General features: G+C 49.4%; 1 protein-coding gene and 1 pseudogene across 1 annotated transcript in view; both read left to right on the forward strand.

Annotated features, from left to right (window-relative positions):
- The window catches only part of EVA1C (eva-1 homolog C), a 71,490-nt gene that overhangs the window by 34,358 nt on the left and 22,871 nt on the right, over positions 1-14,261 (forward strand). Inside the window, 3 exon segments of the mRNA XM_025039567.1 lie at positions 1-75; positions 3,019-3,142; positions 9,450-9,602. The exon segment at positions 1-75 is cut by the window's left edge and continues 72 nt beyond it. Of these exon segments, the coding sequence (XP_024895335.1) occupies positions 1-75; positions 3,019-3,142; positions 9,450-9,602 (352 nt within the window).
- LOC112470779 lies at positions 7,276-7,391 on the forward strand (annotated as a pseudogene).

The raw sequence follows: 14,261 nt of genomic DNA on the forward strand, positions 1-14,261 counted from the left end.
CGAGCATGTAGTGCCCAGCAGCCCGCCTCCCAGAGGGAAGACGGCTTAACCTGTGTGGCACCCACCACGTTGCAGGTACTGCTTTTTCGTAGATGTTTTAAGATAATAAAACGGTTCTCTCTCTCTCTCTCTTTCTCTCTGTCTCTCTCTCTCTCTGTCTCTCTGTCTCTCTATCTCTCTCTCTTTCCGTTTATACACTTGTGATTATATAGTTCACCTAAAGCCAACCCGATTCATGAAAATCCCAATTTTTGCAAATCGCCAGGGTTGCAGGTGAGCTCTTATTTGCTTCTTGGAAGGATCCTTTACCAAAAAAGTCTAAATGGAACTCCTCCTTATCAAAGAGCTCCCTTAACGCACTTGCAATGCAAATGCATTCGCAGACAAGACTCCTCCCCGCAATAGAGCCAAGGACAATCACCTGAGGCTTCGCCCTCCAGGCTCATAGCCCCCATCAGTGCCCCGCTAGAGCCTAGAGCTGGAAGGCTGCGGATTCTTTAGCGAACACCACAAGGATCTCTGTGAGGCTGATGCCTGAGGCCATGATCACTGACTTCGAGAATGCACTCAAGGAAGGGCAATGTCGATGGTTGTCTGTTGTTGTTTATGGTTTTGCTTCTCCAGCTGTTGATCACCATGTCGTTCTCATTTGGAGCTTATTTGGGCAGCCTCTGTGGATTCGTCCTTCTACGGATAGTACCAGGAATTTGGGGGCGGTGGCGGTACGGTCGGCTGAGTCATTCGTTTTGTGGTTGGAATTAGGGAAAAATTTGGTGTAGGAGGAGGGCAAAACTCAAAATTCAGACATAGTTTTAGACTACCCATGACTTTCAACTCTCCCAGGAAGTTCTGCTCCACTGTCTCTGACCCCTCAACATTTTTAACAAGTTGGCCAGCATTACGGAGTCACTCGGCCTTCGATTTTCTTAATGGCTTCAAGGTTCCATATGACTCCGTTGAAGTCAGTGTCGTTAGAGCAGGTGGCATGCTAGATGTCAGTTTGATTTCATCAGTTGTAGGAGATTTGGGGAAAGATAAATTTCCTAGGAAGTCTCAGGACAAATGGAATTAGCTTTAATGCTCTGTAGCTGGCCCTCCCTAAGGCCCGAAGAAGAGAAACGAAAATCACCTGATAATGTAAGGATTTCTCTATTTCTCGCGCCATTTATCGCTTCCATGCCAAGCATTGTGGTAGCTGGGCAGTCATGTGATCGGCAAAGAAGCCAACTGTTTGAATGAATGCATTAGATGCGGTTCCCGCACCCTCAGGAGAGACAACACATTGCAGTTACTTTTCCTGTGTGGCCCGCCGCACTCCCATCCTTGGGTCCACTCCAAGAGCTGCATCCTGTTGGCTTGCCCCATTCCTCACCCAACCGCCCTGGCCGCCCCGTCCCCGGTACCCTGGCTGTCTGCTGCCCTCCTAAGCACAGAAAAAGAATGTCGGTCAGTGCCTGCTTTGCCAAAGTACGAAGGCCACCACCCTCACCCTCCAGCGTAGTGTCTGCCTCTGCCAGGCCACCTTGAAGGAAGAGGATTCTCCCCTAACCAGGTCAAGTGAGCATTTGTGAACACGATTCTGATGTTGTTCAGAGGATTCATTTGCCAGGAACATCCCTGCGCAGAGCTATTTCATCCAGAGATCGAGAGACCCTTTCCTTCGTGTCTTTCAAACTGCGTTTGGGAGCTGAGGCAAGGTGTTCCTCAGATGGAGGTTGCTTCACGTAGGGAGAGAACAGGTTGACGTCCACACAGGGAGCACCTCAGCTGAGCCACCCATGACTAAATGTCCACAGAAGTCCCCTCTCTGCATTTTTCAGCTGCAACACAGTTTATAAACGGCCCTGCCTGAGTCCCACTCTGTGGTAACACACAGAGCCCTCCAAGGGCTGAGTCATTTCACGATGACCCTCCACCATGAGAATGTGCAGCGTCATTCGGGGATCCTTGGGGTCTCCCTGGGCATTTCCCCTGATTTTATACACGTCTGCTGGGCCCCTGAGGTGACGGGTGAGACCTGGTAGACCGGCATCCTTCATGGAGATATTCCGTGAGCTACTGTGAGAACATGGCAACTCAGATGTGCTCGTGAATCTGTGCTAGATTCGGTCCAACAGGAATAAGTGGATTCTTGGGAACACTTTTATTGTCCTTGGTGTTCTTTTCACCGAAATCAAGTGTAGGAGCTCTGCGTTTGTCATGGGCGGGACTTGGGAGCCGGAAGCTGGAAGAACAGTTGCGAGATGCTAAGCCTTTCTGTGACCTAGTGTAGGGGCCCCATGAGCTGTCCGTAGAGCAGATTCATTCACAGAGGAGTGAGTTCCCTGGAAAAAATCAGGAGAGAGAGAGGGAGTTGAAGGAAAGTTTTTAAGCCAAGCGTTCGACAGAGAGCCTGAGGGTTCCACTAAGAAAATGCTCCTCAGGGGGAAAGTGGGTCTCGTGCCCTTGAAGTCGGCCACGGTGGGAATCAGCCTTTTGGTTTTTATTTGTTGGCCTGAGTTTGGGGTTGGGTCCCTAAGGCCTCCCCAAATGCTGAGCTCCCCTGAGGCCTATGTGGAGCCATTTCTAAGGAGGAGGATCTAAACTAGGATCCCTGGTCCTCACAGACCCTCTCAGCTTTAAAGCCGGGGGGGAGACCTCCAAGTCCCATCCATCCATACTCTGATCTTGCTCACGTTCCCTGACCTATCCGTGATGCCAGCATTTTTGCCAAAACTATCAGCAGTGGTTCCAGCTGAAGCGAATTGGAGATTGGTTTTTTTGAGGGGGACCTGGCACTGCTGGATCCGGTGTCTTCTTCTGGGAAGGACGGGGGGACGGGGTCAACCCGATCACCCACGAGTGCGTGCTTTCCTCTTAGACACAGCTCATAGCAGCACAGAGGTTTTCCGTGCAAGCCCCAGGCCAGGCAGGCAGGTGTCCCCTTCCTTCTCGGAGCCCAGAGCAGCCCAGGTGTGGGGTGTCACAGACACTGTGTGTGGTTTACAAGCCTGTCCCTTTTCTACCCCCTCATTTTAGAAGGTGCTGGACGAATGCCAGAACCAGCGGGCCTGCCACCTCCTGGTCAATAGCCGTGTATTTGGACCTGACTTTTGTCCAGGAAGCAGTAAATACCTCCTGGTCTCCTTTAAATGCCAACCTAGTAAGTAACCACTGAGGGGGACAGTGTGCTTGGGGCGCGGGTTTCCTGTGTCATTCACACCCCTGACAAAAACTCTCCGCCAGTTGGCGTTTGTCCAACTTCAAAACACTGGTTCATAGGAGTGTCGGGGCCCCATCCGACCCAGTTTTTCAGTTTGTGTGTATTTGAGTGTGTGTGAGTGTGTGTGTGTTCACACACATATGTACCCATGTGCATTCTTACAAATGCCTGGATTTTAAAAATCCTGTCTGATACGTAAAACTCAGTGGTATCGATGCTAAAGACCAGGGTGGCAAGAGACTGCAATGGCTTTTCGTCAAAATGACGAACCAGTTTTCCTCGTCAGAGGAGATCTAGTGATGCTTACGCCCGACTAAAGGGCAGCTGGTCCCTCCCAGAGAGCCAGCGGCGCAGGTGCTTCCTGAGCCCACAGTTTCCGGCCTTTGCGACCTGGCTTCTTCCGTGTGCAGCAGGGGCTCATGACACAGTGTCTTTTCCTAAGAAAGACAGAGGAAGGGGACCGGGTTGGAGCAACCTTTCTTATTCGATTCTTCTACTCTCCTCTGTCGACTTCTGCCATTTCTATCACGCACATCAGTTCGAGGATTAACTCATTGCAGGTCAGAAATATTTGCTCTTGAACAAATAGGGCACACTTCCAGGCCTAGGGGGTCTGCCTGAGCGACACTGTAGGTAGCTACAGCATCAGAGGGTCTTGGGAATCTTCCAAAAACTTGTTGAAGAACAAGCAATGTTATAGCAACGACCTTTAACCAAAATGAAAGCAATAACAATTTTTCAAATTCTGCACTGCCACCCCAACACAATCGTTTTCATTTTTTTGCATTTTGTTCTCCGGTGTTTTCTGCCCCCAAAGCCCGCATCTTCAAAGACACAGGTGGCCTAGGTGACAGAGGTGGGCAAGGCACTGGGCCACGTGCGCGTCTGCCAAGAAAGCCTCGATCCTTTCAGCGAATCTCTGCGCTTCTGTCTCAAATGCTTTCCTTGCTGCGGCCCAGATACCTCAGACCTGCCCTGTGGCTCTGCCCCCGTGCCATGTGTTGAAACACACACACTCACACATACACTCATTTGCACACACATACACCCTATCAAACACTCAGCCTCAGACCTGCCCTGTGGCTCTGCCCCCGTGCTGTGTTTTTAAACACACACACTCACACATACACTCACACATACGCTCATTTGCACACACATACACCCTATCAAACACTCACAACGCACAGACATAGACAACTGCACCTGCACACTGTCACACTCACACATCCTATTATACATGTATACTCTGTCACACACATGCAATACACACACTCACTCGCACATACACACAGTCACAAACACTCACAAGTAGGCCCGAACTTTGCAGAACAGCCTAACTCCCGTCACCCCCACCCCGAAATTCTCATCAACTCCTGTTCTTAGTCACATCCCTCCCGTGGTTGAACCTCAAAAATGACCACATCCTTGGCCATGCCCTTGACCATGCCCTTGACTGCCCTCGACTCTGCCTTCTTTTTTTCTCCCACCCTCCTACTATGGAGAGAAAGATAATCCCTCTTAAAGCAACTCCTGTTCAAAATATTAACAATGGGAGAATCTAGGTGGTGGGAGTGTGACTATTTACTGTGATAACCTCTCACATTTTCTTTATGTTGGAAATTTTTCATAATCAAAAGTTGGGAAGGACCAGCCTCTAGAAGAATTTAAAAGACCCTTGTGAAATTGGCAGAAACTTGGATAAGTCAGTGCTAGACCACAGCCTGCTACTATGGTGCGCGGTCAAGTCTCTTTACTAAGTTCATTTCAGCAAGCACTTGTTAAACACCTAGTGTGCACAGGTGTGGGGCCAGGTGGGCTATGAAGAGAACTCACATCTTGCAGAGGCTTCCTGGGTGGCGGTTCTATTCTGGGCAGTTTCAAACATTCCTTCATCCAGCGAGCATTCACTGAGATCTTTAGTTAGCCAGTTGCTTCTCTTCATTTAGGTTCTAGGCCAGATATCACCTTTCTCCAGAGAGACCGTCTTTATCCAAAAAAGAAATCTAAAGAAGACATCTCACGCCCAACTCCACCCTGTGTACTGCCAACCCTCTCTATGACAGCATTCTACTTTATTTTCTTTAAGGCAGCATCACCATGTTGATTTACCTTGTTTCTTTGTGAATAATACACATACGCACACACACACACGCGCGCGCGCGCGCGCACACACACACACACACACACACGCACACGTTGGAACATTAGCATCAGGAGGGCAGGGCCTCTGTCGTTCACCATGATGACCCCCAATAGCGGTGCTCAGTCTGTGTTGACAGAGCAAATGTTCACCTGGCAGGGGGCAGGCACTGCACTCGGCACTGGGAAAACACAGGGGAGTCCCCCCCAAATAGCCGGATCTTACAGTCTAGGGGGGGCCTGCCCGTTCCTTGTAGAATCACACAAATGTATTCATGGTTCCGAGCGGGGGCAGGGCTTCCGTGGAGAGGCCCTTGGTCCTGCACGGGTGTCTCAGAAGAGGAATGGACAAGCAGGGGTTCAGAGAGGACTTTCAGCAAGCGATGGGAGCTGAGAACTGCAGGCGTGGGGGTTGGGGAAAATCGCTCCTTCCAGAAGCCCATGGCCAGAGTTCAGGGCGCTGGAGGGAGCAAGTAGGAGCACTGGCCAGGTTGCCGGAGCAGGACCCTGGGCCCTGATGGCCAGAGAAGGAGGCGGACCCTATCTGTAGGGCAGAATTTAAGCAGGAAGGTGCCTTAATGGGGTTGTAAAGCCCCTTCTGGTTGCCCCATGTATTACAGATTCCAGGGGCAAGGCCTGAGCCTTAGTTCGTTCTAACTGCTGTAAGAAAATACTATAAACTAGGTGGCTTATAATCAATAGAAACCTGTTTCTCTCAGTTCTGGAGCCTACGAAGTTCAAGATCGAGGGGCCAGCAGATCCAGTGTCTGCCAAGGATTCCCTCTTCAGAACAGGAGTTGATGAGAATTTTGGGGTGGGGGTGAGGGGAGTTAGGCTGTTCCACTATAACCGCACATGGTGCAAGGGCAGGGGAGCTTTCTCAGGCCTCTTTTATAAGAGCACTAATTCCACTCATGAGGCTCCACCCTCAAGACCTAAGTGCCTCCCGAAGGCCCTACCTCCTAATACCGTCACTTTGGGAATTTAGATTTCAACGTATGAATTTCAGGGGGACATAAACATTCCTCGTGTAACCTGGACATTGGTGTCCTGAGGCGCTGCACTTTGGGTGACAGCTCCTATTGCAGCGATGAGATAGAGGCGAACGTGAGCTCGTCCCCACGCCTCCTGCCTCTTTTTCTGCAGCCCTCTCACCTCCTGAGACTCCTCTCCTCCCTCCATCGTCCCAGGTCCAGCCCCTGCATGACCCTCCGATTGTCCAGACGCTCCATCGCTGCTCCCAGGGCTGTGTGGAGACAGCTCCTGACCTGAGACCCAATTATACGCGTCTCTTCCCAGCTCTGCCTGTGTGTTTTGAAATCTACCACGACCTGAGTAGTTACACCAGGGAAATTGGCAAACACTATAAACCAGGGCTTGTTTGTATGTTTGGTTTTTAGAGAGCTATTTTACCAAGAGTCCTCGCTAGAACCTTCTTTTCTCCAAGCATGCACCGTGCTTCACCTCCTCCCTAAACCTCGTCCCCTCAGGGAATTTTGGTTTCAGCGAGGCTTCGGATTTAGGCAGCTCTGGGTTCATATTTCTGTCTGCTGCGTAGCTGCTGTGTGACTGGAGTAGTACAGGGAAACTTTCTGAGGCTCCAAACTCAACTGTAAAATGAAGATAATGCACCTTCTGCTTTAAGGCTGTTGTGCTGTGAAGACCGTGAAAATACAGTGCTGTATGTAAAATGCTTAGACCTGTCATGAAGTTGAGCTCAGTAATTGGTAGCTATTACTCCAATAAGCAGATTAAAGTAGTTCTTGCTAACGATGTGAATGACTGAAAGGCGGTGATGTACCGATGATTAAGGGGTGGGATATCGCCTGACTTGCGCGCAGGCAGTAGCAGGGAGCCCTGTCCTTAGAGAATTTAAAAATGCAATAAAAGTCAGAAGGCCCTGGGTTCGTGCCCCAGTGGAGCCATGGTTCATAGTCTATGGCCATGCCACCCTGAACAAGCCCGACGTCTGATCTCGGAAGCTAAGCAGGGTCGGGCCTGGTTAGTACTTGGATGGGAGACCGTCTAGGAATACCATGTGGTGTAGGCATAAATAATAATAAATTTAAAAAAACGCAATAGAAGTGACTAAATATCTGTCTGCATGTTAATATCACCATGCACCGGCGATTGTCAGCAGTGCCAATAATGACATATTTGCATCGCCGCACGTCGCTCCCCCACCCACCTTCGAAGGCCACCGCTGCTGTGCAAATGCGTGTATGCATTATTACAGAAGAATGAGTCGACCGCATTGCCCTCTAACTGGGATAATTTGGCAGGGGGCGGGTGGAATCGTTACTGTTTTCCTTTAAGCAAAATCATGGTTCTACCTTCACCCGGGCTCCTGTCGCTCTCGCCGTCTAAATCCACGGGCGAGGGGGAGGTTTCGATGACTCAGTTCTGGATGGCCGCCCACATGTTTTCTAATCTGAGACCACTGTGCGCTCTAACCCGGCTCTAAAACAAATTCTAGTTCTCTAAGAAAAGTAGCAATTCTGTTAGAGGTCTCATTGTTTTCAGAACCCAGAAATGTCACTCTTAGGTGACAGTGAATTAGCACATTCCCAAGAAACCGAGTGACTCGACATACACAGCAGTAACCCCAAGCCTGTAATGCGACACTCGCAACCCCTCTCTTCCAGGAGGTGATTTGCCCATAATCTGGGGACGAATCACGAGAGGCCTTACACGGGGTGTCATGTTCCCTGGATGAGCTTGGCTGGTATCGGACGCTGCCTTTAATGGATGGGCTTTAAGACATCAGACAGATGGTGGCTAATAAATGCATTTCATGACATGCCTTAATAGAAGAAAACTCTTAGAATTAAAAAAAAAAAAATCCGATAGAGAAAGAAAGACAGGAAAAAAGAAAAAGAAAGGAAGAAACCATCCCTGTTAAAAAGTTTCCAGTTTGCTGAGATAAGGCTTGGTGTTCGTCCCGCCTTCTCTTGTCTTTTTTGGCGAGCTCTGCCCCTGGAAGGCATTCTTAACATTTTTCCGTGTTCTCCCAGTTGGAAGGGTGCTTGAGCTCTTTCTCTGGGTGTCTACCCGTGCCCTCTGTGCTGCATCAAAGGCCGTCGTTCACTCGGGGCCTTTGAAGTCAGGCACAATTTCAGCGTTGGTGGGATTTAGCGTTTACTCATAAAAAGCACTGGAGAACTAACTCCTCGCAGTGCGGATGTGACTCACCCAGATCAACCCTCCAATGTCAGGGTCAGACTCAGTGTTCTTATTTAGAAAAAGAAAACAAGCCTTTTCCTGGCTCTGAGTTTAAACTGTTACACTCGAATTCCAGTTGGTGGGTAAAGGGCATTCTGCACATTCGCTGTGTCACCAGCTCCCTTTCCCCGCCTCTGCTGGTTCCACGTCTCCGTGCAAATACGAGAGAGGCGGGGGGTTGTGAGCACCTGTAACCTGCTTTCTGCTCTGCACCTTCTGTTAATCTCGAGTGTTCCCGTCATCGTGTATTAAAGAACAGTGCCAAGAGTGACCTGCGCCAGGGCCGATGATAATCTGGAGATGCTAAAACGTTTTTCGTGTGCAGCCTGAGAGTTTGGCCTCACCGCTGCTTCTCCGTTTCGGGGAGAAAGGCATGGGAATTTACAAGTTACGGAAAAGTGGAGTTTATATTTGGAAGTTTTTTTCTTTCATGTTTTAAGTTTGGGGCTTAATTAAGCTTCATTAATTCCAGAATACGAAGGTCCCACCGGCCACTGCTGCCCTGATGGTTACCTCTCACGCCTCCCTGCGAGGCTTCAGGTGGGGCTTTTTGGACTGGTTTGATTGCAATCCAGAGTAAGGAAGACAGTCTACATTTTTGCCCAACGTGGTACACACACACAACTGAAAAAAATCTTTTAAATTATCAAATAGCGTTTATCCTTACTTTGTGTGATGCACTTTGGTGTTTTCCTGAACTTTCCTTTATTTTCTAAAATTCCAAATTGATTTCCTGACCCATTCATGGGCCTCAAATGATGATTTTAAAACTTCGGTCTGAGATCGGGGACCTGGGATCCGCCCGCATCAGACTTGGGCAGCGTTCACCCATTTTTTTTTTTCCGAGGGAAACTGATGGCGCTGCTGATTGTCGTTTCTGCTTCAGACGAGTTGAAAAACAAAACTGTGTGCGAGGACCAGGAGCTGAAACTGCACTGCCACGAGTCCAAGTTCCTCAACATCTACTCTGCGACCTACGGCAGGAGGACCCAGGAGAGGGACATCTGCGCCTCGGAAGCAGAGCGGCTGCCCCCCTTCGGTACGTGTCTTTCTGCGGCTGTCCCCAGGGTGCTGTCTGAGTGGATCAGGGCCCTGGATCCCTGGGGGAAGAATCCAGCAATGGTCGGTTCCTGCATTAGAGGGAAAACCAAGGGCAGAGAGGGACCCACCACGTTGGGCCCGCTTCGCCTCACATTCCCGAATCCATCCACTGCTCAGCCATTCCGCGTCGAGCCGTGCCTGAGCACCTGCCGTATGCATGGCCCTGTTCTAGGCAGAGCGGAGGGAGTATTCAGTGGCCAACACCGAGTCCACGTGGAGCTGACCTCTGAACAGTGGATGAGGCGGCAATGAGAAAACAGATAATAAATGAGTGAATATATCATATTTTAGATGCAGATAAGTGCTCAGGGGAACAGCGCATGGGAAAAGGGGGATGGGAAAGGCAGGGATGTGCTGCAGAGATCACGGTTTTGTGGAGTGATGGGGCTGTGGAGCAGAGCTGCAGATACCTGGGGAGGGTGTCCAGGTAGAGCGAGGAGCCAGTGCAAGGCCCTGAGGCTGTGTTTGGTGTCGAGACGAACCCAGCACATCATTCTTCTTAAAAGTCTGTAGTTTGGAGCTTAGAGATGAAGGCCAAGATACAGGCCTGTATGCTCCATCCATTAAGGTAAGTCAGCCTATATTATTATTAGGGTTCTCCAGAGAAACAGAACCAATTTTATATATATATACACACACACACACACACATACATACATATATATATAATATGTATATATGAAATGTATTATATATAATATATATGGAAAGAGATTATATATGTGTGTGTGTATATATATATGTATATGTATATGTATATATATGGAAAGAAAGTGGTCTTCAGGAATTGGCTCATAGGATTGTTGTGGCTGCACATCTGCAGGGCAGGCTGTAAGTCTAGAAGCTCAGGTAAGTGTTGATGCTCGATTTTGAGAATGATTCTGCAGGACAGCAGGTGGAAGCCCCAAGCAAAATTTCTATTTGCAGCCTCAAGAAAAATTCTTAACCTCAGTCTTTGCTGTTCAGGCCTTCAACTGATTGGTCAAGGCCCACCCACACTGTGGAGGGTAATCTGCTTCACTCAAAGGCTTCTGATTTAAACGTTAGTCGTATCTTAAAAAGGCCTTCACAGAAACATCTAGATGTGTTTAACCAAACAACTGGGCACTAAATTGACACATAAACTTAACCATCGCACACCTGATCTGTGGTGAAACAGATTGATCTCTACCTTCCATCTTACCAGAGAGAACAGGCCCTACTGTGAAACAACCCAAGGAGTTGCACTTAATTCATCAAAATCTAAAATGAGCGCCTCAGTGTATTGAATTGCTACAATTTATTCATGGATCGCATGTGAAATTAAACATTAATTTTAAAATGAAGTTTCTGCATAAGTAACATCTTGGATCTGAAAAAAAAATGAAAAGAGTATGTAGTGACCTTACCACACAGGCAGACTCTCAGGCAAGACTCAAAAAAGAACAAAAAAGCAGTTTGCAAGGCACACATGCCACCAGGGCCCCTCGCCCAGCATTCTGGGAAGGAAGGCCCCGTCTGTCAGGATGGCCGAGGGCCTTTTGATGGGCAGCCCCAGCAGGCCACACGCAAGACACACTGAAGGGCATCCAGCTGCTCTACTTTATATCTGGGGACAGGGCTCCTGTCTTAACAGGCTCACCTGCCAAATGCAGCAGAGAGGCGCTGGTGAGGGTGGCTCCCTGTGGTCTGTCGATGGCACCGCCCTCTGCCCCGTGCCCCAGCAAGAGCTCTGAAACCACATTCTCCCTCTCGGACAACATCTGTGTGTGTTCAGAACGAACCTCTCCAGCCTCTCCTCCTTTGTTCCTGCTACTGCGCTAGGTCAGGGGACCGATGCCTCGTCCCTACAGGAGTCTCCATACTCCCAAGCTTGCCTTTCTCCCCAGAGTGGCTGGAGGCAGCCTGCAAATCCACTCACGGCCCTTCTGAACGTCCTCAGTCTTGCCATGTTATCTGGTCTCCTCATCTGGATGAGGCATCCTTGGCGATCTGACCTCTTTCTACAGAAAGGGACTCCATTTTTTAATACGAGGGTGAGGCACCCTGTCTTCACAGGCTTACCGAATCTGACTTAGGGCACGTGTTTTGGGAGGCGGCAATAAGTAACGTCTGTTTTAGCTGTTCTTCTGAGCAGACAAATTCGGTCAACCAAGCAGGTTCATCTGTAGCCTGAGTGGTTTAGTCAGTAAACCTGGGAAGCTGGGTGGGAATTAGGTTTAAAAGGGAAAAGTAATCGGCCAAAGAAAATGTTAGCAGACACTGTGCCTAAGAGGCAGGTCTCCATAGGGTTCAAGGAATCCTCAGGTCGGCCAGATGTTCCGATGTTACGAATGACCCCTGTGGGTGCAGGAAAGGTCAGTGAACGGAAGACTGTGCCCCTTGCTTAGCTGTTCGTTTTTAGAAGCTGGAGTTCTGGCAAAGTCGCACGCCAAAAACAACCTGCTTGTCCTTCTCTCCCTCCCCGACTCTGCCTGACCTTCACAGTCAAGTGCTTCTGTCCACTGCCCCTTGAGTACTTGTGAGGTTAAGGATCAAGCTCTTCACTGCATTCATGAACCACTGCCAAGTGCCTGGACCCTGGGGCCCTGTGCTCTGCGGTGAGAAGTGGCTCGAAGGGAAAATGAAAGGGCCCTTAAGTGCCCAGTTCATCTCATCACCTTGAGGATGTCAAGTTTATCTCACCTGTCAGTTTCACATGGAAGCCTTGACTCTGGTCTCAGCTTTCGGGTTCTCGCTAAGGGCCAGAGTTGTGCGTGCATTCATGTGTAAATACGGACCACTGGCTGCCCACGCTGATACATTTCTTCCACCTAACCGAATGCTAAGAAATCGTTCATTCTTTGGCCCAGGTAAACTATGCCTGAAGGTTTTAAAACACACTTGACGTATTTGCCCCACAAAATCATCAGTTGATCCGTCTTATATGACCACATTTTAATATCGCCCACCTTAAAAAGTACACTCTGTGGTCCCTTGTCTTCCATCAGCTGCCCATCCACTCCCTCTGCAAGTCCAGTGAGCTCCGCTCGCACCACGTACCTCACATCCGGCCACTCCGCTCCCAGCCCCCTCTGGGCATCTCTCACCTGGACCATCCAGGCCACCTCCTGACTGGTCTTCAGCCTCCCCTCTCTCCTATTCCCTCTGCTCCCTTAGTCCCTTCTTCACTTAGCAGTTGCTGAGATTTTATTTCAATTATATCAGATCATATCATCGCCTACTTAAAGCTCTCCACTTTGCCCATCATAGTTAGAATAAATCCAGTCTCCCACCTGTGGTCTTGCCCCTCTCCCTCCCTCATTCCCTCCGAAAACGCCACGCTCATCCATACCCCAGAGCCTCGGCACGAGCTCTTTCTCAGCCTGGAAGGTTGTCCTCCCACATCTTTGCATGGCCAGCTCCATTTCTTCGTCTCGTTGTTCAGGAATCCACTCAGATGTCGTCGCAGAGAGGTTTTCCGGGGCACCCTGCCAGCACGGTACCTCGTCCCTGTAGCACCTTGTCCCCGTAGTCCCTCTCGAGCTGTGCCCTTGTTTGAGTGTCTTCATGACATGGAAATAGTCACTTCTCTGCACGTGGTCTGTCTCCCCAGGAGGAGGTAAGCACCGCAGAGACAGCGTCTGTCTCCTTCATGCTGGTTTCCCAGCAACGAGACCAGTATCTGGCTCAGAGTAGGTGCCTGTGGCGATGCCGAGATGCGTGAGTGAGTCAGAGTCCCTCCTCAGCGAGGTGCCCCTCTGGGCTCCCACAGCGGGTGATCTCCGGCTCGGAACGTGGGCCTGGTGTTGTCACAGCTCCCGACCTCCCATGAGAAGCTGGAAATCTGTTTTTGTTTTCTTGTTTTTTAATGTGAAATGTTCCAAATTCTAAAACACTGTGTGAGCCAAACAAAACAGGCTCACAGGCCACATCCAGGCCATGGGCTGCCAGTGTGTGATCTCCGCTCTAAGCCTCCATGATTACTGCAGCTCACCCCCACCGCTTTGAAGAAGAGGAAAGGGCTATTCATTCTTAACCGTAGAATCTGGTGTGAGCTTGGCAGGATGCTTGCATAAGGGCCCAATGGTCGGGTCTCCCCGTGGGCCTCTGAAAGGTCACGTGCATGCTTTTCCTTTTGCATGTAAACCAAAGGCTGGAGCAACCCCATATGCTTCCGAGTCTGGGTACCACATTGGGAACACATGTGGCAAAGAAGCTGGGCCTCCGTGCCACTCTCCATGGTCAGGATGCACAGCTGGCTGGCTCCAGATACGTTTCCAGTTCTTTCTAAATGATGATTATTACGATTACGATTATTGTTCTGCACAAGCACCATAATAGCATTTAACAGAAATAAGAAAAAGGTTCAGCCACGAATTTTACCCATCCCAAGGAAAGAGTTTTAGTTTTCGAGATCTCTTCCGGGTTCCCGGTTTTTATTTTTCACCGTCTCTATCATGGCGTATGAGCATAGAACAGTTTTACACGATGACAATTCTAAAGCAGATCCATTTGAACTCTGCTTTTTTTTTTTTTTTTTTGCTTTAAGTTTATACCACGGGATGTTTTTCCATGTGGCCAACAAAACCCTAACCGTGTTAGTCACCTCCTAATAACTTGTTAAAGAGCTAAGCTA

The sequence above is a fragment of the Pteropus alecto genome, unplaced genomic scaffold (genome assembly GCF_000325575.1).
Source record: "Pteropus alecto unplaced genomic scaffold, ASM32557v1 scaffold3, whole genome shotgun sequence".
Lineage (NCBI taxonomy): Eukaryota > Metazoa > Chordata > Mammalia > Chiroptera > Pteropodidae > Pteropus > Pteropus alecto.